Source organism: Diospyros lotus, chromosome 4 (genome assembly GCF_014633365.1).
Source record: "Diospyros lotus cultivar Yz01 chromosome 4, ASM1463336v1, whole genome shotgun sequence".
Taxonomy (NCBI): Eukaryota; Viridiplantae; Streptophyta; class Magnoliopsida; order Ericales; family Ebenaceae; genus Diospyros; species Diospyros lotus.
Genome location: NC_068341.1, coordinates 28,714,204 through 28,736,190, shown reverse-complemented (window position 1 = coordinate 28,736,190; position 21,987 = coordinate 28,714,204). Strand labels below are relative to the sequence as shown.

Sequence of the window (21,987 nt, the reverse complement as noted above, 5' to 3'; positions counted from 1 at the left end):
GAGAGAACTATTACCAGACGTGATTGGTAGCACTTAAATCAAAGATCTATAGGTTAATAGAAGATAAAGATTACCAGTGTTACCAGTCTGAGTAAAGGATGTGATTGGTGAAGTGGCATGTTGTCCTGCTTGGAATTGAGCATACTCTTTCACGGAGATAGTCATTGGTGAAGAATCAGTAGGATTGATTGCCTCTTGACCCTTTGAATGACCAACAATAATGTGAGCGGCGTTAGCTGCTTGAGGTGGGTGACCATGTAAGCCATAACAAGTCTCTCGAGTGTGATTGATATGATTATAGTAGGTACATTAGGTCTGACAATGTCCACTGCCACCATGATGTCCACTTGAATTATCCTCCCAACTAGGACGAGAACTAGCTTGGGTAGTGGCAAGAGCAGAGTGATCTCCATGTAGAGAAATGCCATGATTAACAAGGGAAGGGTCTCGAAATAGCCTGACAAATACCTTCGTTAAGGGTGCAAGAGAGGCATTCCTTATAATTTGTGTTTTAATTGGTTCAAGTTTTGGCTAAATCCGTGAAGACAAAGAAGGGTAAACGTCTAATCCCGTTTGTCTTGTTGCTTTTTTTCACATCTGTCTCAAAAGGCATCAATTGGTTAAAATCAGTAATGGAAGCCTAGGGCTTACCCAAATATGGTCATATCTAAATCATTCTATTGTAGACTAAATAGAGCATACGAGCTATGTCTCTCGTATACAATTCACGGGCACGGGTCGAAAAATGCCATCAAAGTAGGGTCAATAGTTGGTCACATCAGACATTATAATTGCGCATCCACCTTTTGCCAAGTAGGTTTATTGCTTTTGGGAGTAGTTGAGATGGACGCTGTCTAATAATCCTCAAGTCCATGGCTGAGAAACAGATTTGCACACTGCAGACCAAGTAGAAAAGTTTTTCCCATTTAATTTCTTAGTTGTAATAACTGATGTGCTTGAGAAATGGGGAATGGGACTGGCCATTGATGTGGCTGTACTAGGTGTTGATGAAGTTTCTGTAGATGAAAACATGATCACAAAGCACAAAGTCAGCAAACTGAACACCAGAGCCCAAACCCTAATCAGTTCCAAAATAGTACTCACAATCAGTGAGCAAATCCAAACTCTTATCAGCAACGTCCCAAACCAGATCTAAGGTGAAATCCAATCATGAACCAAAAAAGGTGCACACACCGGACCTGAAATTGCGAACAAAAGCGCTAATTGTTTCCTGAAGTTGTGAAGAAGAAAACGCAAGGAGCAGTCGCTGGATCTTGAAGAGGAAACTGTGATCGGGAGATGTCACACGAACAAGAAGCATTGCGGTTGGCTATGGTAACTGGCGACAACGGAATCGCTTGGAGAGGAAACTGTGATCTGGAGATGTCACACGAACAAGAAGCATTGTGGTTGGCTATGGCAACTGGCGACAACGGTTTAGGGTTAGGGTTTAAAGCCAGGCTCAGATACCATGGAGAATGATAAAAATATTATGTATTTTTACTTCTAACACATAATACAAGAGTATATTTATACATGTGGTATATTATACATACACTAATTATAGTGATACCCTCACATATTATTTAACAATATTGAATCATAAGTTGGAAAGTTTGTTGCACACTGTTTTTCCAGGGAAGGATCTATTGATTAATTTGATTAGGGCCATTCAGAAAGTAACTTATCCACTGTTGTGCTAGTGTTTAATGGGACAATTAAGATTCAAACAATAGAACAGAGCAAATGTAAGTAAAAGGTCTACAGCTCTGTCATGCCGCCAGTAAGAGACTAAAAACCATGGAGGCAATGATAGCCTTCTGGCCTGGATGACTCTTGCATTGCAGTGTTGCAGCCAAGCTCATTGGTGGAGGAAGCAGCTAAGTTGGGTCAAGCCTGGCTTGCTCGTTATGTGAAAAAGAGTGAACAAGATTGGAACTGAGCAACTGAGTTCTTATGAAAATCACTTTCCATTTTCAGGGCAGTTTGTTAATTTAATATGCACGGTCCTCCAGGTTCTGTATATTTGAAATTTCAAAAGAATAGAAAACTATATGCAAAATAGTGAAGCACAGAATCATTGACGGTTTTCTTCCTTTCTTCTCTCTCAAGTTTTGATTCTTTCCTTTTTCTCTCCAGGGCGCATCTCCTGCTGCTTCTCAGCTTGCTGTTTCTGTCATTGAAAATTGTGAAGTAGAGCTTGAGCACCATGTTCGTGAATTTTTAATTTCTTGTATACTGAACAGAGATGCAGTCCGGAGTATACTCAAAGAATTTTACCATGAAATTATTTTTGAAATCTTCCAATGTGCTCCTAAGATGCTTCTGGCTGTTATTCCTAGTTTGACTCAAGAATTACTGGTTGGTATTCCTATATCTGGCTGCATTATCTTAGCTTTAACTGTCATATGGTGGATATTAGACCTTTTTTTCTTTTCTGAATGACAATTATGTTGTCAACTTGCTGTTGATTGTTTTCTTTGTTTCTTTGTTATGTGAAAGTTTAATTTCAATTTGCAGGCTGATCAGGTTGATGTCCGGATAAAAGCTGTTAATTTAATTGGAAGACTTTTAGCACTTCCTGGACATCGTATTGTGAAGGAATATCACCCTCTTCTTATTGAATTTCTGAAAAGGTTCTCTGATAAGTCTGCTGAAGTTAGACTAAGTGCTCTATCATGTGCTAAAGTTTTCTACACAACCAATCCATTGGGGACCAAGTCACTTGAAGTTCTCAGTAAGCTATTCAGAACCTGTATATGTTGTTGGAAAAGGTCCTGGCTTGGTTATCATTCATTTCTTGATTATGTTTCTGATACGGTATATTCTGATTGAGCAGCTGCTGTTGAGGGTCGACTATTAGATTTTGATGACAGAGTGAGAACCCAAGCAGTGGTTGTTGCTTGTGATTTAGCCAAGGCTAACCTGAAATTTGTTCCACCAGATTTAATATATCAGGCTGCAGAACGACTTCGTGATAAGAAGGTAAGTTTTCTTTTAAAAGAATCTATATGATGGGTTCTATGCTACGTGATGATCAACTGTATTTTCTTTCTTGCCATCTAGGTATCTGTTAGAAAGAAAGCCTTGCAGAAGTTGCTGGAAATTTATCGTGATTATTGTTCAAAGTGTTCTGGAAGTTCGATAAAACCAATAGACCACTTTGAGCAGATCCCATGTAGAGTACTGATGCTTTGCTATGATAAAGATTGTAAGGACTTTAGGTAATGAATTCGCAGTATCATAACTTTCCTACTGGTTGCAGCTAAAATGTTGCATAAAGATTGATGTAGTTTTCTCTGGCCATCCTTCAGGCCTCAAAACATGGAGCTTGTGCTTGCAGAGGAATTGTTTCCTGTTTCTCTTTCAATTGAAGAGAAAACAAGGCAGTGGATCTTGTTATTCTCACTTTTCAACTCTTCTCATTTGAAAGTTTTGAACATCATCTTATCTCAGAAACGAAGGTAGTGGTTGTCAAGTTTTAGGATCCTTTGTTTACTGAAATGGTTTTAGTTTAGATGTCCTGTATCTTTCAGGTTGCAAGCTGAGATGCAAGTTTACTTATCTCTGCACAAAAATGAAGAGGTATGGTATTGGAATATTCAATTCAATACTGAACTTTCTGAAAAATGATTTTTAATTCTTAATTATGTGATTCATTTGTGTGAAATATCAGAAGGAAAAGATTCACGCATTCTTGATGCTGGAATCTTAAATGCATCTTCTTCTGTGAATGTCTGATGGAGAACTTTATTATCAGGACTGGGTGTTATCTTTAGAATATTTTTATGTAGACACCTAAATTAGCAAACACATGGACCTCGGCTCAAGCAAAGAGAGTTCTGACATCCTCTGGCATTAATGGATGCTTCCAAGATGTCTCTTGTCAACACTTCATACTCCAGCGTTAACAGACCCTTAACTTTGTATTTGATACTTGTCCAACATGGCTGATTATATTTTAGTTTATCTCAAAGCCAAACACTTTTGGGACATTCATGTTCGCATTATTGATGCGTCGCTTCATAGCTAAAGCAAGGTAAACTCAACGCTTTAGCCACATAAAGCAGACTGAAAATTGAAGCTGTAGTAAGTGCTTCTGCCTTCTGAATTTGCTGTTACGAGGTGAAAAACTGTGAGGTAAAATGAGTTGCTAGGTAATGGAATCAACAACTTAAATCAGAATTTTGTTCCCCTTGCCATTTATTTCCTTCATTAAGTTCTGTAAACTGGGAGTATGCTGGCATAAGGAATGATTCTTGCTCAACTATGTGCACTTTGGGTTTCTTTTCATTTTTGTTTTTTGTTTCTTGTTTTTAAGTTTTGAATTATGGAAACTTTAATTTATTGCAGAGTTTTGGTTCTGAAGAAGTGCAAAAGAGAATTCAAGCATCTGTAGCAAAAATGTCAGCATCCTTTCCTGATTCCTCCAAAGCAGAAGAAAGCTTTCATAAATTAAATTTAGTGAAAGATAATAACATTTTTACCACATTGGAACAATTGTTGGATGAAGTGGCTATAAAAGACACTGAGACAAAAAGAGTAAGTTATCTACAGTATTCATTTCTTTACACTCATTCTGGAAGCTTATCCTATTTCCTCATTTTGCTTCAGTTCTTTTTACAACTCAAATGTTTGTTTAGTTTTTATGTTGGTCAACCATATGTTTTTAAGATGGGCTATTAGCATCAAAAAGCCAAAACTTTTCGAGTTGTGGCGATTTTATCCAATCCTTCTAATTTTGGCAATTAAGGCCAAATTTGTAAAGTTAGTAGCAATTTTATCCAAATTGAAAAACGGGCTGTCCGGCCTGTTATTTCATTTTTTTATAATAAAATGTTAAATACATTTTTTTGAGTGTGTGAGTTTAATTTTTTTGTTGCAGGAAGATCAGCTAAATAAATCACCCTCACGGGCTGCCCGGTCGTGGCTGCACAATTTTGTTAAATACAGTTTTGTATAACAGTTTAACATTTTATTATAAAAAAATATATACCATTCAAATGTAATATATTTGCTGTGTGATTCTAAAAAGAAAGGGACTATTTTAACATTTATGTGTAATATAGCAAAAGAGTTTATGTTTTTTTTGGTCCCTTTTAAAGGGAGTATAATATTCTATTTTGTATTTCAAAAAATTCTGATGAATGTATATGTGTGTATATTACTTTAGTTGCCTTCATGAAATAATTATTCATTATTGCTTATAAAATGACTTTGTTATCTGTTGAATTGTTTTTTTTTTGGCAAAAATTTATGTTTGGACTTTCTAAGTAGGACAATTTTTTTTTTTGTCCTACTTGGACCACCATCATAGTCAATGACAGTGGCGACAATTGAAAGTATTTAACTCTTCTTTCCTACTGCCATTGCACCGAATGTATTTAAACTTTCATCAGATTTTAGGGATTGTTTAAAAATAAAATGAGAGTGAGGGTGATTTATTGTGGAGCTATCTGTCATGACCCAAGATTCCATATAAGGGCATTATAGTAATAGACTTAGCAAATTGTTAGGAGATATTTTTGCAATACTGTTACAGCACATGGATGCTGTTATTTTTGTTAGATGAAGCATATATAAATGCCTCATTGTAAGAGGAGAAGATATGTAAGAAATGAGTAAATGAATATCTGATTCTCTCTACAATTTCTCTCTCTCTCTCTCTCTCTCGTTCTTCACTGTTACATTCCTTCTCTCCCTAATTCTATTCAATCTCCCTCTTCATTTCTTCTCAGTTTCTTTCTCAATTCCTCTTCTAACCTATCACGAACCCTAGGTTCGTGACAAATGGTATTAGAGTTGTTCGTTCCTCGGCCATCCTCTGTTAAGTAATTCCAACATCGTAGTAGCAATCAGTGTTCGACGAATTTCCGGTGAGAGAAGCGAACTCTTGAGGAGCTGCAATAGAGTTGATTGAACTCATAGTGAGCTCCAACAGAGTCGATCGAACCCTCAAGAGACTGCAACAAAGCTCGTCCTAAGCCTTTGATTAGTTCGACTACAACTAAGCGGCAGTCCTCAGCTGTCGAACCAGATCTGGACGATTTCGGAAGGCGGTTTCCAAAGGGAATTCGGGCAACTTCTAAGGCCATATCAGAGTCGCTAAAGCAGAGTTAGCGAATTCGGGCCGAAGCGAAGATGAGTGAATTCCGAAACCAATGACGGTGATTGGGCAAGTAGGAAGATGCGACTCTCTGTGAAATCGATCGAGTAGAGGTTTAAGGTGGAGTTGGATGGCGATTGGAGTGGGTCGATAGGCGAGCATACTTGAAGCGTCGCGAAGATCCACCGGACTTGAGCCCATCATCGATCAGTACAGAGGAGAATTCACGATTGGTGTGGGAGTCCGCCAAAGGAGGAGACGTGGACATCCAGGTGGGTCGCGACTGGTGTAAGAGTTCCAAGCGATCGCGGTTTGGTCGGGCAAGGAAGTTAGTGTTGTAGCCGAGTTAATTGCAGTGGTCTGGTGATTGTGCAGCGGGTTCCTCACCGTGGTGCAGTGGGTGTCGCAGCCATTTTCAACGGTCGGTGATTGGGCAGAACCAGAAGAAGGACCCGAGGTGAGTCCAGTAGTCTGGGCGAACAGATTGAACACCTCTGATCAAAAATATCGCCCAATCGGGATTGGAAGGAGTTCCACTGACGACAGCTACTAAACGCAAAGGATCGCAAGAAGCAATCCTAGACACAACAAGGAATGGATTGAATAGCAAAGTCGATCTATTCGGGAGGTTGTGCTGGAGGCGACTTGGCCAAGTGGTTCTGACAGTGCATTTGGTGGCTCTCGGATTGAAATTCAGCTGTTGCAGGTGCTGTTAGTAAGGCGAAGCAAATTATTCCAGCGAATTCAATTGCAGATCATAACCCAAGGGGAGAAGTAACCGTCGGCTCGGAAGTTGCAGTTAGTTTAAACGGAAATTTCATACAGCAACAGAAGGGAAGTGTGGGATTCATCATGTGTAGAACTCCTTCTACTTGGACTTCGAAGTATACTATTGGTGAAAAATCAGCCATGGAAAGCAGTGCATACATGAAGCAGAATGCTTCACTTTTAGCTGGAATGGAACCTCAATGGAAGCCAAAGAAGGCTGCATTTCCAGTGGGCAGCAACAGGGAACAAGAGAAGGGGATCAGCCAAGTTGACAAGGAAACAAGAAGTGTAATACAAGAAGAGTGCAAGGAATTCGATCGAATGTTCCGCGAGAAGCTGCAAGAGTTTGCAATGATATTGATTAAAAAGTATCATTACAACTTTCCGGTGGAATACTTTGATGATTATCACGGAAGTTTTAATAAAGATGAATTCCTTAAAATGGAGCAGCCGAAGGAGAAATTTAGGAGGCGAGAAGCAGATTCATTGCCTACCCCCAATACGGAGTTGAAGAAGTATATCGGCCTAGGTGGAATGGACAAGAAAGGTGACGATAATGACAATGCTGGCAGCAATAGCAGACTTTGCGGGGGTTCGGTACAAGGTGTGTGGGCAAAAGGAGAATTAAAGGAACACACCGATTCCTTTGGAAAAGAAGTTCTTGATGGTGATGTTTTTGGGATTCTGCAACAAGAGCAGTCCAACTTAAAGGAAGAAAAAAGTGAGGAAAAGGGATTGGAGGATGACACTCAATCAATTGACAGTCTCTCAAGCACTCTTACTAGTGTTGAAACGCTTGGCCAGGTGTCAATTATTGAGCAATCGTTGGCTGGAAGTGAAGTTGCAGCTTCTCCTAATGTTAATGCTCTCAAACAGCCTTGGTATGAGTATTCAAGGAAAGAATACAGACCTCCATTGCTGCATTTTGAGGCTGCTGTTGATATTTCTGCAGCAAAACATGGCTGTGGGTTGAATGGGGATATAGTAACAGCAACAATGGCTGAAGATCTACTCTTCTTACTTGTTTTGGATGGTTATGAAGTTTTCCCTATTGAAATTCTGGGCCAATTCATACTTGGAATTGATCTTGAAAACCTAAGAATGAAGAAGAAGAGACCTAGAAGTAGAAAGACAGAAAGAAAGAAAGGAGGATTATCCGCATAGAGAAGGTTGGAGTTGGATGAAGAGCAATGGCTACTTGCGGCAAGTTCTTGGGGACAAGAACTCTCTTAAGGAGGGGTGAATTGTCATGACCCAAGCTTCCATAGAAGGGCATTATAGTAATAGACTTAGCAAGTTGTTAGGAGATATTTTTGCAATACTGTTACAGCACATGGATGCTGTTATTTTTGTTAGATGAAGCCTATATAAATGCCTCATTGTAAGAGGAGAAGATATGCAAGAAATGAGTGAATGAATATATGATTCTCTCTACAATTTCTCTCTCTTTCTCGTTCTTCACTGTTACATTCATTCTCTCCCTAATTCTATTCAATCTCCCTCTTCATTTCTTCTTAGTTTCTTTCTCAATTCCTCTTCTAACCTATCACGAACCTTAGGTTCGTGACACTATCTAAAAAATTGGTCTAACATGGAAGGGACAGTTTGTTTGGAGCTAGTGAGGGTGATTTATTTAGTTGATCTTCCTGCAACAAAAAAATTAAACTCACACACTCAAAAAAATGTATTTAACATTTTATTATAAAAAAATTATAAAAAAATAAAATAACAGGCCGGGCAACCTGATTTTTCAATTTGGATAAAATTGCTACTAACTTTACAAATTTGGTCTTAATTGCCAAAATTAGAAGGATTGGATAAAATTGCCAAAACTCGAAAAGTTTTGGCTTTTTGGTGCTAATAGCCCTTTTAAGATTGTTATATTTTGTAAGCTCTCTTGCTCATATGCTGGTCGTACTTAGAAATTTTAAATCTGTTTCTGTAATATCCAGATATTCAAAGTTGTTAAAACAACATGCGAACCTTTTATCCCACTATTTTGGGTCAACTACAATAATTATAGCTTGCCAGTCATATTCAAAGTTGCTGATGGAACAGAAAATATATATATATATATTTTCTGTAAATGTGCTTAATTAAGTATTTCCAAAGATATAGAGAATATTTATTTTGACCAATGTGGTTAGTTAATATTTCCCTAATTATAGAAATATTTAATTTTTTGAACATGTTTATTTAAGTATTCCCAAAATTGTAGAAAATATTTATTTTGGTGAGTTAATTACTTTTAGAACTATAAAAACATGTTTTATTCTGGTGAATGTGTTTGGTCAGATATTGCCAAAAGTTGGGAATTTGAATGAAAATATTTATTGGCGAACATGTTGCATAGTTGCCAAAGGCTCAAGGTGCATTGAGGTGCAATAGTTCTTGAAGGCCTAGGGGTGAGGCGCAAGGCGTGGCACTAGCCTTTTGCATACAAGGCACACATTTATTAGAGCTATCTTTTTTTTTTTTTTGTAGTTTTTACCAGTTAGCTTTTAACAAGTTCATCAAAAATTAAAAATAGAAAAATTATGACAACCGCAAAAGATGTTTGCCTTTCTCCTCAAGGTGAGGTGTGTGCCTTAGAGCCTAGGTGTGCGCCTCATAGAGCGAGGCACCCATAGCTTAGCCTTGAGCTTAGGTTTGCCTCACGTGCTTTTGACAACTATGACGTGTTGAGGTATGTGTTGTCAAGTTGTTGATGGATTGAAACACATTATTTTTCTGTAAATATGTTAGGACAAACTTAAATATTCACGAATGGTAGATATTCTAGAGGACTTGTGGGATGGCTAAATGCACTTGACTAGAAACAAATGCATTTATATTTTTAGGTTTGAAGGTATTTAGTACCCTATAGCCAAGTTATTAACTTATTAGAGAATAAAAAAATATTATTTTTGGTGATTGTGTTTAGCCACTTCTAAATGAACATGGGAGTAGTGGTTTTTTCAGAAGACCCATGAGAGAGCCAAAATGGACTTAGTTTAAAACCAAATTTTGAGGGTGCAAGTATTTAACTCTTAATTGTAGAACAAAATTGAGAGAACTTGTCATGTGGGCAAATGTAAATGGAATTTTGATCATGGTTATTGGTTAAAATTTTTTTTGAACTCTCTTGGAAAGGTTGTGACAATTTTCATGTTTCAGGGTAGATTATTATGTGCTTTTCTGAGTTGTTATTTGTATAGAGAGCAACAGTATTGGCTGAGACCATTCCTGATGTTGATAGATCGAGGATTACTTGAAATGGAGAAGTCACTTATATCTTAGTACTTTTTGAATGGTGTTTGGGGCATAAAAACAAACTAGCCGAATTGATATATAAAGCATGCAGTTTTCCTTTCACGTACAGATGATATGCTAATCACTTTCCATTCTTGTTTCTTCTCAGTACTTTGTGCTTGTTAATAAACAGATAGAGCTGTGTTATTAGTTATGTGTTATTAGATTAGCCATTTTCTTGCCTTTTTTTTCCTGTTTCCTATGTTTAATTCTGTCTAGTAAAGTTGTTTAGGTGCAGGCTGCATAACAGATGAAAACCATTTTTAGTTGATCCTCCTAGCCTCCTTTGAGGGTGTCATCACCTTTATGATATTTGATAGGAAGAATGATCCTGCTTGCTATTCTAGAATATTTTTGTTATTATAAAATTTCCGGATTACTGTCCCCGAAATTCATATTCCTAGTTGTCCTTTGCTAAAGTTCTAGATAAATATAAGAGTTGTTTGGAGGATGGCTCAAGTCCGGTCTGTGCAAATCATGGGGAACTATGATATGAATGCCAGAGGAGTTACAAGAATCAATTATAATAAAAGGAGTTGTGGCAAAGTGGCAGTTAGCTGTTGCAGAGAAACTTAGCTGTTGTAGTAGTTACGTTGATTATTAATTATAATGTTAGTTGAACTGTTAGTTTTTTTAACTGTCTGTTAGTTTGTTATAAACAGTCTGTTGGTTAGTTATACTATTAGATAGGTAGCTGTACTCCTAGTTGGTTTGTTAACTCTGTTAATTGGTAGACAGTCTATTGGATAGGTTTGCTGTTGGTTTGTGTCTGTCTGTCCGTTAGTTTGTTGTAGATAGTGTTGGTTAGTTGTACCATCAGATAGTTGGGTATTCTATTAGACAGTGTTGGAGAAACTGATTTGATTTGATTTGCGGACATCCCAATCAATCTCCTTTGCTTGTGGGTTTGGCTGTTAGAACATTTCCATGTTTATTAGTTGCGTTTTGTACAGATTTGATTAAGTTTCCTTTCTTCATAGTTTCCTTGTAATCTTTCCTAGGCTCTACATCTATATATAGGTGATAGGCCCTGCTATGATGTAAGAGAAATAGAATTACAGCTTTTCTTACATTGTATCAGAGCCTTTCGATTCTTAGGGGATTATGTTTTTCCAGCCTTCATAGCTGTTTTTCTGGCCTTCATCGCCATCATCCCTAGGGGTCTTTCCCATTGGCGTTGCCACGACCGTCGGCCTTTACCACTGCTGCCATGACTGTTGGCCTTCATTGCTGCTGCCATGCCTGTTGGCCTTCATTGTTTTTCCCGTTGCCCATCTTTGATTTCTGTCATTACGCCCAGATCGGGAGGCTGCCCATCTCTGATCTCTGTCATCATGCCCAGATCGAGTTGTTGCTGCTGATATTTCCGGCAACCACAGTGGGAGATGAACCCACAACCTTTGACCCTTGTAGTGGGTTTTGACCTGGCTCCACCTCCCTATCGTTCGGACTTCCTCTCCGACGTTGCAGATCTAGCGAGTGACAGTTACCTTGCAGTGGGTTGATTCAGATCATTGACGTTGCTCCTGCGTTGTAGCTCCAGCGAGTGACTGTTTGCTTGCAGTGGGCCGATACAGATCAGTAAAGTTGTTGTGACCCTGTAATGTCTTCAACCACTGCGACTAGCAACCCAAGCTGCCCCTTGCCTGATCCTAACATGCTGTTTGGAGCTGCTTACAACACTGCAGCCAGTGACTTCTAGAATCTCAACCTGTCCTACCAGTTAGATTGAAGAAACAATCTATAGTGGTCTCAAGTTGTGCAAACATTCTTGAAGGGAAAAGGGAAGCTGAGTTATCTTGATGGAACGGGACCACCAAAAGATGACCCAAGATTTGCAACATGGGATGAGGAAGTATTAGAATTATTAGTATAATTAGATATATTGCATACTGTTGTTAGTGTTTTTATTTATTTGTTTGTTATAACTATGTGTAATTAGGCTAAGTCTGTAGGTTATTAGGCCCGTTGTGCCTATTATAAATAACACACTAAGACTAATCTCTTAGGTTTTTCTCTCATAATTATTTTCTCACATGGTATTAGAGCCACCGTGAGAAAAACCCTAGCCACCGCTGTGTATCTTTTTCCAGCGGCCTAAAAAACCCAACTTTTCTATCTTCACCGTCACTGCTCACGCCGGAAAAACCCTAGTTTCTTTCTTCACCGTCACTGTTCACGTCGGAACACCACTGTCCGGTCATCGTTTGTTGGAATCGACCCCACCCTAGGGTTTGCTGCCTTCAGGCCGAGTTGCCGCTGAAAAATCACAGTCGCTGGAGCTCCCACGCGCCCCCATGCGCTGTCACGCGCCGACCCATGAAGGCGCATCTGTCGGACGTTTTCTCTCGGCTTCTCCAGATCAGCTCGCCTGCTTTCCCTAAGCCTATTTCGGGTGTCAAATCCTTGCTATGTCTAACCTCAGTGACGCAATTTCTGTTGGTGCTACTCCCACAATTGCACCTGTTGCCCCTGCTGCCTCTTAGTCCTTTATTGTCTCCAATCTCAGAACAGCCAATATCACCACTGTCAAGTTGATAGGGTCTGCCAATTATTTCTCATGGGTAGCCTCTGTTAAAATGTGGTTCAAAGGGCAAGGCCAAGCCGATCATCTTACCACAAAGGCTGAAAGTGTGTCGGAAGCCAATCAGGCTAGATGGGAACAAGTTGATGCCTAATTGTGCAGTCTCCTATGGCAGTCCATTGATCCATCTATCATGCAACTCTTTCGGCCATTTGAAACTTGTGTTGACGTGTGGAAGGAAGCTGAAGAATGTTATACGAATGACATCCAACGTTTGTATACTGTGGTCTCTAATATCAAGAATCCGAAGCAAGAGTCGTCCATAGAATCTTATTTGGGATAGGTCCGGGCTCTCATGCAAGAATTTGATTCTCTTCTTCCCATTACTATGACCAAGACCGAATAGGTTGCTCAAAGAGAGAAGTTTTTTATGGTTATTGCTCTTCCGGTCTAAACCCAGAATTTGACGCCATTAGGCATCAAATCTTGACCAGCTCCACTAATCCTACCATGAAGGACTCTTTTAAAAGGTTGTTGAACATGACCGATGCACATGGTATGTCTTCTTCTTCTCATGTTGTTCCTCTAGCCGAATCTTCAGTCCTTGTGTCTCAGGCTTCTCACTCAGGAGGAAATAGAGGCCGTAATAATAATCAGACACGTCCATAGTGTACCTTTTGTAAGAAACTGGGTCATCTTGAGGACAAGTGTTGGAAGATACATGGTCGGCCTGCTGCTCTGCCTACATTATCTACCAGTGCAGCTCATGCATTCCAGAGTGATCCTAGTTATGCCCAATCTGCACCGAGTTCACAGTTGATACCTATGTCTACAGCTGAGTATGATGTCTTTTTGAAGTTTTAGGCCACCCAGGAGTCTCATCATGGTAATCCCGTTGCTTGTGTTGCTAAAAGCCCATCTCTTGGTCCTTGGATTATAGATTCTGGCGTCACTAATCATATGTGTGGTAATGAATTTCTTTTCTCTTCACTTACTTATTCTGATACCTTGCCTACAGTTACCCTGGCTGATGGCACCAAAACTGCAGTTAAAGGGATAGGGCAAACCACACCCACTTCGTTTTTATCTTTACATTCGATTTTATATGTTCCTGGCAGTCCTTTCAATTTGATTTCAGTTAGCCAGCTTACTAAAACCCTTAACTGCTTAGTCACTTTCACTCCTACCTCTATTTGTGTACAGGACCATGGTACGGGGAGGACGATTGGTGTCGGGCGTGAGTCACAAGGTCACTATGATCATGCTGTGCTGATAGCTTGCACTAGTGCTGCTTCCCCAGATCTTCTCCACTCTCGTCTTGGTCATCCCAACCTCTCCAAATTGAAGAAATTAATTCCTAGTTTGTCATCGTTGTCTATTTTTGATTGTGACTCATGTCAGCGTGGTAAACACACACGTACTTCTTTTTCCAATTGTGTCAATAATAGGGCTGAGGCTCTATTTTCTCTTGTGCACTCTGATGTATGGGGGCCTAGTTGGGTCACTTACACTCTTGATTTCTCATATTTTGTTACTTTCATTGATGACTTTTCTCGCTGCACTTAGTTGTTTCTCATGAAGAGTCGGTTTGAGTTATTTTCTGTCTTTCAGACATTCACTGTTGAAATAAAAACACAGTTTGGAGTTTCTATATGTGTTTTATGTAGTGATAATGCCCCTGAGTATTTTTCTTCTCAATTTACTACTTTTATGACTACTTGTGGCATTTTGCATTAATCTTCTTGTCCTTATACACCTCAACAAAATGGTGTTGCCGAGTGTAAAAATCGCCATCTCATTGAAACTACACGAACACTACTTTGACATGCCAATCTTCCCACCAAATTTTGGGGAGATGCTGTTCTTATTGCTTGTTATCTGATCAATCGCATGCCATCTTCAGTGTTAAAGGACAACATTCCTCACTCTCTTTTGTTCCCTTCCTAGCCTCTTTATTCTGTTCCCCTTCGTGTATTTGGATGTATCTGTTTTGTGCATTCCTTTTCACCGGGACAGGATAAACTTGCTGCTAAATCCCTCAAGTGTATTTTCCTTGGTTACTTTCGGTTGCAGAAAGGCTATAAGTGTTACTCTCCTGAGTTGAACCCCTATCTTATGTCTGCTGATGTCACGTTCTTTGAACAACAGTCCTACTTTTTGATTGTTCAGCCTGATTCACATTGTCTTGACCAGGTATCGCCTATTACTTCTCTTCCGTTGCCCTTATCAGATCCGTCTATCTCCTCCTCGGTGGACTCTTCACTTCCATCTTCCGGTCCACACTTACTTATCACCATCGTCTTCATCCTGCTCCTGGCACCGGCATTCCTATTGATTGTGACTCTCCTGACTCACTCTCACCGTCAGTGGTCACTCCTATCATGGATCCTCAGCCCGACAACCTTCCTATTGCACTCCGCAAAGGTACATGGTCTACTCGCAATCTACATCCTCTTTATAGTTTTTTGTGTTATGACTGTTTGTCACCTGCTTATAGTGCTTTTGTTTTGAGCCTTTCTTTTGTTTTTATTCCTAAAACCACTGGTGAAGCCATGTCCCATCCTGGTTGGCGCCAGGCTATGTTAGATGAGATGGGTGCTTTGCATTCTATTGGTACTTGGGATTTGTTGCCTTTGCCATCAGGAAAGACTCCCGTTGGTTGTCGGTGGGTGTTCACCCCTAAAGTGGGCCTCGACAGACAGGTGGAACGTTTTAAAGCCCGTTTGGTTGCCAAAGGCTTTACACAGATCTATGGGTTGGATTACAGTGATACCTTTTCTCCAGTTGCTAAAATGGCCTCTGTTCGCTTATTTCTCTCTATGGCTGGCACGCGTTATTGGCCGTTCTATCAATTGGACATTAAGAATGCCTTTCTTCACGATGATTTGCAAGAGGAGGTTTATATGGAGCAACCACTTGGTTTTGTTCCACAGGGGGAGTCCAATGTCGTCTGCAAACTCAAGAAGTTTCTTTATGACCTGAAACAATCTCCATGAGCGTTGTTCAGCAGGTTCAGCATTGTGGTTCAAGCCTTTAGTCTCACTCGAAGTGAAGTTGATCATTCAGTTTTCTATCGATGTTCTTCTTCTTTATGTATCTATCTCGTTGTTTATCTAGATGACATTGTTATCACAGGGAATGATCAGGTTGGTATACTAAATCTGAAGGAACATCTCCATCAGCACTTTCAGACTAAAGAGCTAGGTAAACTCTGGTATTTCTTGGGTATTGAAGTTTCTCAATCAAGAGATGGGATCTCAATCTCTCAGAGGAAGTATGCACTTGATATCTTAGAAGAAACTGGTATGGTGAACTGCAAACCGATTGACACCCCAATGGACCCAAATGTCAAACTCTTGCCGGGACAAGGGGAGTCTTACTCAAATCCTGGGAGGTATAGAAGATTGTTAGGCAAACTGAACTATCTCACAGTCACTCGTCCCGACATTGCTTTTGTTGTGAGTGTGGTGAGTCAGTTTCTCAATTCTCCATGTGATTCTCACTGGGATGTTGTTATCCGGATTCTAAGATATATCAAACAAGTACTGGGTAAAGGGCTACTCTATGAGGATAAGGGGCACACAGATATTTGTTGTTATGCAGATACAAATTGGGCCGGCTCTCCTTCTGATTGTCGGTCGACCTTTGGATATTGTGTTCTTGTGGGAGAAAATATGATTTTTTGGAAAAGTAAGAAACATAATGTAGTGGCTAGATCTAGTGTAGATGCAGAGTATCGGGCTATAGCTAATGCAACTTGTGAGCTCATTTGGCTTAGTAACTCCTGGAGGAACTCAAGTTTTGTGAAGTGTCCCCTATGAAGCTTGTTTGTGATAATCAGATTGCCTTGCACATTGCTTCCAATCCAGTGTTCCATGAGCGGACTAAGCATATTGAAATCGACTGTCACTTTATTAGAGAAAAGCTAGTTGAAGGTGTTATTGTTACAGAGTTTGTTAACTCTAGTGATCAACTTGCCGATGCCTTCACCAAGTTTCTAAACGGTCCTTGGATTGAATATATCTGTAACAAGCTTGGTGCATATAATATCTATACTCTAGCTTGAGTGAGAGTATTAGAATTATTAGTATAATTAGATATATTGCATATTGTTGTTAGTGTTTTTATTTATTTATTTGTTATAACTATGTGTAATTAGGCTAGGTCTATAGGCTAAGCCCGTAGATTATTAGGCCCGTTATGTCTATTTTAAATAGCACACTAAGAGACTAATCTCTTAGGTTTTTCTTTCATAATTGTTTTCTCACAGGAGGACTCGACAATTATGTCTTGGCTGTGGAACTCTATGCAACCCTGAAATCAGTTGCAATCGCATGCTCCTATCCATTACCCAGGAGGTATGGGAGACGATTCGGAGGACATACTCGAAAATGCAAGATGTAGCCTTGATGTTTGATATCAAAACTAAATTCACGTCTACGAAGTAGGTAAGTTTTTCTGTGACTGAATATTTTTGTAGTTTTTATAGAAAACTATCATGTACTAGCGAGATAGGAGGGAAATGCTATAATTAGAGTATATTAGAGGAAGAAAGTAGTATATTAAAAAGTATGCAGAAGGGGTTGTACTTAGTTGTTGCATTGGGCAGCTTGTACATTCCTTGCACATGTAAGCGGTTATCTGCACATTAGGGGGGGGGGGGGGGGGGTAGAATCAGCTATAAATAAGAGCTGATTACTCGTCACGGCACATATGAAAATTCTGATTTCTCTCTCCTCTCTCTCTTCCTCTCTCTGTTCTATCTTCTTTTCTCCCTAAACCTCTTTGGTTTCTCCTTATTTCTTTCTCGATCCTTCTTCGGGAGCTGATTTGGAATTCTCTGTCAGATCCTTCGGGAGTTGACAATTTGGTATCAGAGCAGCACTCTTGGGTGACGTCAAGATCCTTGAAATTCATCGCCATGGTCGATGGAACAAGGATGAAACAGATGGAGTCCCAGTTGCAGCAAATCATGGCAGCAATGGCGGAAATGCAAACTCGAATAGGGATTTTGGAATCCTCAGTCAAAATAGGGGTGGAGACCAGGATTAACCGAGCGATGGAAAGATGGTGAGAGGAGAGTTGGGAACTGGGAACTCTGTTATGGGAACAGATGTGAGATCAGATGATGGAGTAGATGCATCTGTTCATGAGGATGTTCTTAGCTCAACGTGTAAGACTCTCCGCTAAATTTCCTCCTAGGGAGAGGTTGGAGCCAATCCTTCCTGGAGTGGGAATGGAACACCGACTAGTAGGGTCATCGGAGTTTGAATTGGAGTCGGAGATTGTGGGGGAGAATACATTAGAAAGGAGGCCAGGAACTCAAGCTAATCGGAATCAGCCGAGTTTTCCTGCACCAAAACTGGACATCCCACTCTTTGATGGGGAGAATCATAGGTGGTGGGTAAGACGTTGTGAAAGAATGTTTACCCTATACCAAGTGCCTGAATAACAGAAGATTACTCTAGCTTCTGCTTACCTTAATGACATGAGAATTTCTCTCTCCATTTCTTCCCTATTGAGAATTTCTCTTCCTTTAATATTCTGCCTAGGGCTTATCACTGGCTAGCAGTGAGCCTTTTTTATTGAACCCTAATATTTAAGTTTCTATCATTTTGTGATGAGTGGAAACTATTGAATTGGTTAGTTAACAGAAGCAAGCATTCTCTTCAGCCTATTTCCAAGGATGCTGACTTAACTATTAACAAGTCATGGTCTTTTGAAAGCTCCATAACTGTGTAAATGTTTTATTAAACTAATTGTTGCAGCTTGGAGTTCATTTCAGTGGGATGTCACGTACATAGATAAATGATTTGTCCTTCATTCACTCCATCTTTGTTGTATCAGTGTTTTACTCTTCTATACTCTTTACTTGATTGAAGTTCTCTGTCATTTTTTGTTTTTGTTTTCATTGATAATTAGATGACTTTTGCTCTTTATTGTCATCATTCAGGACAATTTTCTGAGAAAGATAGGGGATAGACATCCACATTCTGGTTTTCTAAAATTACTCACCACAAAGTGCTTGTTCAATATATTTAGTTCTGAGCATGTCCACTGCATTCTGGATGGTCTTTTGAATGCAAATTTTGGGGATGATAATTTGGAGGATTCTTCCATAAAGCTTCTTCTGGTAAGGGCTAATATATATATTAGAATCTGACCTTTATGACACGCAGCTTATATAGGTTGAATATTTCGACTAAGGCTTTAGAAGTAAAATGTTTTCTGGTAGAATATTTACTTATTTTCAGTGTTTGGATGGAAAAATATTTTTTTAAATAAAAGATATATTACATTAAAATGCAAAACACCTTATTTTGGTTTCAAAACGAAAATTAAACAAAAATACTATTTTAACAAAGAATCTCATATATACGTAGAACATTCTTAGACTTTCTAATGCTTGGCTTCTTTATGGTAAAATATTAAGATGAAATGCATTTCATATTGTGTAGTTTTGCATCACTTTTATACGATTATGTTTTGCATGTAATCTTTAACATCAAATATTTTGTATGCAAAAATATTTTTCCAAATATTATGTACAATATATTGTTTCGATGTATATATTTCATATGAAAATACAAAGCTAGAATTTGTATGCATTTCAGGGTTGAGTTCATTTGTGTAAAATCGTTTCTATATGAAATTTATTTTCAATATAAAATATTTTTTACATATAAAAAAAAAATGAAGCCTAAAAAATCATTTGTTTTGTGACTAGTGATGACACTTAAAGAGTGTTATAAGGTTTTGCTGAAACTACAAAATCTTTGCTTAATGTTTATTTGACTTAAAACCATGCATTTTTCCCATATCTTTCTCAATTAAAATTTTTGCCGTAATATATGCTAGTTGATTAACTGAATTGCCTGTCGTAAATTTTGCAAATTTGATTTGAGCATTTCCTCTTTTGACTGTTTAGACCATCATATGCGCTTTCCCATCACTCTTGAAAGGTTCAGAAAAGAAGTTCCAGTTGTTGCTATTAGAAGGCAAAATCCCTTTTAATGAAGAGCTGATTCAGATGCTAGCAAAAGAAGGTCCTCATATTCATATCAAACTCAGGTATTTGGTATTTCGTATGGATGTAATGTGGTTTATTGGGCTTGCATGAGATTTTTCATATTTGTATTCTATTTTTGGTATTTGACATGGAATTCATTATTGCTGAAATGTGATGCTATGAATTTTTGTAATCCTTGTTAGGCATTTTTTGGATTTGTGTGTGGGTGCATGTGGTTAGTCCTTGATCTGGACTCTGGAGGCATGCCTCAAGTTGAACTTTGGTCATTTGGGACACCTAGCCATTTTGTTGCCCTCCCTGACAAGGACATTGAGATTAAGTTGCATAAGTTACCTATGAAACTTAAATATAAACTCACTCATGGTTGGGTCTATATGTGCATCAAGCATATCTTTACATGGATTATGCCTAAAACATGGCTTTGCTGCTTGCTTTACTTGGTGCAGGAGAATTTTTTTTTATCATTATTGTTTCTTTTTACTGGCACAAGCCTTCAGATCTTTTATATACATGCTACTTGATTATCATGATTTTGATTGACAAAAATGCAAGTAGAAATTTCAAACTACCTCTACACATATACAAACTATTATGTTCTGCGATTTATGCTCTTAAATGCTTTTTATCTGAATTTATTTTCTTTTTTTGTTCTCGACAAATTATATGGTTTATGGATTTCTTGGAAGAATTTCTCTTACATATCTATTTGTGTAATCATAGATATTTTTTTGTGAGTGAATTCAACGAAACATTTAAAGCATATATATCTGTGTGTGTCTATATTGATGGATTACTCTTTTTTCTGTTTTATTTCTCCCTGTGAGATCTAATTGATTTGTGCTGCATATGCTTTTGTGATATAGTGATATTTACCCTTCACTGGAGAGGTGGTGTCTAGAAGGAACTCACTCTCAGTCCAAGCTTGCTATTTCTGCAATTGCTGCTTTGTCTGGCACTCCTGATCAACACATTTTCCCAGAGTTATTGAAGGTCTAGTTGTCTAAACTTTCATGCCTTCATAACTTTATTGGTACTCTAGGATCACTTTTCGTTGTCATATTGTTCCAGCTGTTCTGGAATATGCCCAGTCTTCTTTAGTTTTGCCTGGTGTATATTCATATCTTGTGTGCTTGTGATCTACTTTAGCTAGAATATTTGTTCTGCCTGCTCATGCTAAAATGATTCGTGCATGTATAGACACTTGTAGATGCTCTGCATTGCGGCCATGTTGAACGGAATATTCAGACTGTGTTGCAGTCATTGGGTTGTATTGCTCAGCATTCTCCTTCAACATTTGAAAGCCAAGAACAAGAGATCAGTAAATATATAGTTGGAAAAATTTTCCGATCAACTGATGTGAGTGTTTCTCTAATTATGTTGAAGTGTACTTATCTTGATAAATAAGTGAATTGCTTTATATCTCTCTAGCTTTTTAATTTCTATATAATTTTTTTAAATTTTGTATAGGTGGAAATGTTAAATAATCTTGATTCATTTAATGATACTTCAGGCAACAGTATTTCCTGCAAATTGAAGGTGAGTTCCATTCTAGTTTTTATTTAGAGTGTCATTCTGCTAATATCCCTTCCGGAAAGTTTGTATAAAATTAGAAATGTGAAGCAATTATAAATAGTCATTTGTCTTGGATGCAACAAATAAATGAGAATACCACGACCTATATTCATGTTCATTGTTTCTACTCAATTGCATAGCATGTTAATCCCTTGGTTTTGGGGCCATACGGAGTATGGTTTATCTTTACTTTGTGAGGGTTCAGTGAAAGGGTTCTTAAAGACTATTTTTTCCTCTCAAAAACATGTAGCCTGAATCTGTAAGCTTCCTTAAAAATTTTGATTTGTTCAAGCCTTCTTCAACCTATGTTTGTAGCTTGATTATTTACAGTTTACATTAATTGTTGCATTCAATCTACTTGTCTCTGAGTCAAAGACTGTGATAGATCTCACCTGTAATTGTTGCAGATGATTGAAAGGAAAAAGAGAATAGGAACTCACAGAGAAGGATCAAGACAGCTTTGTATTTCCTTTGAGAACAAATATGAAATAGGAAATGTAAGGATGAACAAATCAATGGGATATTTCTGATTTTTCTGTAGCTGAAACAAAATTACGAACGGAATGAAAGCAGAATTGAAATACTAATATTGCTAGGCTTTCGAGAGGCCTTGCTACTCTCCCAATCTTCACTCTATTTTCCGGATACCCACTTCCTTGTTTTGCCAGTTATTTCTACTCCTCTGCCTCTGATGCT

General features: G+C 38.5%; 1 protein-coding gene across 7 annotated transcripts in view; it reads left to right on the top strand.

Annotated features, from left to right (window-relative positions):
- LOC127799509 (sister chromatid cohesion protein PDS5 homolog B) overlaps nucleotides 1-21,987 on the top strand; it is a 137,556-nt gene that overhangs the window by 30,152 nt on the left and 85,417 nt on the right. For 6 of the 7 annotated variants that reach the window (XR_008022644.1, XM_052333597.1, XM_052333595.1 and 3 more), the window contains 13 exons: nucleotides 2,140-2,361; nucleotides 2,521-2,737; nucleotides 2,840-2,985; nucleotides 3,067-3,224; nucleotides 3,315-3,464; nucleotides 3,537-3,585; nucleotides 4,354-4,542; nucleotides 18,643-18,822; nucleotides 19,618-19,760; nucleotides 20,583-20,709; nucleotides 20,917-21,075; nucleotides 21,187-21,255; nucleotides 21,699-21,788. Coding sequence is in view for 6 of the 7 variants with exons in the window: in XM_052333597.1 (XP_052189557.1) it covers nucleotides 2,140-2,361; nucleotides 2,521-2,737; nucleotides 2,840-2,985; nucleotides 3,067-3,224; nucleotides 3,315-3,464; nucleotides 3,537-3,585; nucleotides 4,354-4,542; nucleotides 18,643-18,822; nucleotides 19,618-19,760; nucleotides 20,583-20,709; nucleotides 20,917-21,075; nucleotides 21,187-21,255; nucleotides 21,699-21,788 (1,899 nt within the window). In the remaining variant the exon portion in view is untranslated. The remainder of the gene's footprint in view (nucleotides 1-2,139; nucleotides 2,362-2,520; nucleotides 2,738-2,839; nucleotides 2,986-3,066; nucleotides 3,225-3,314; nucleotides 3,465-3,536; nucleotides 3,586-4,353; nucleotides 4,543-18,642; nucleotides 18,823-19,617; nucleotides 19,761-20,582; nucleotides 20,710-20,916; nucleotides 21,076-21,186; nucleotides 21,256-21,698; nucleotides 21,789-21,987) is intronic. The other variant, XM_052333596.1, reaches the window with a different exon arrangement.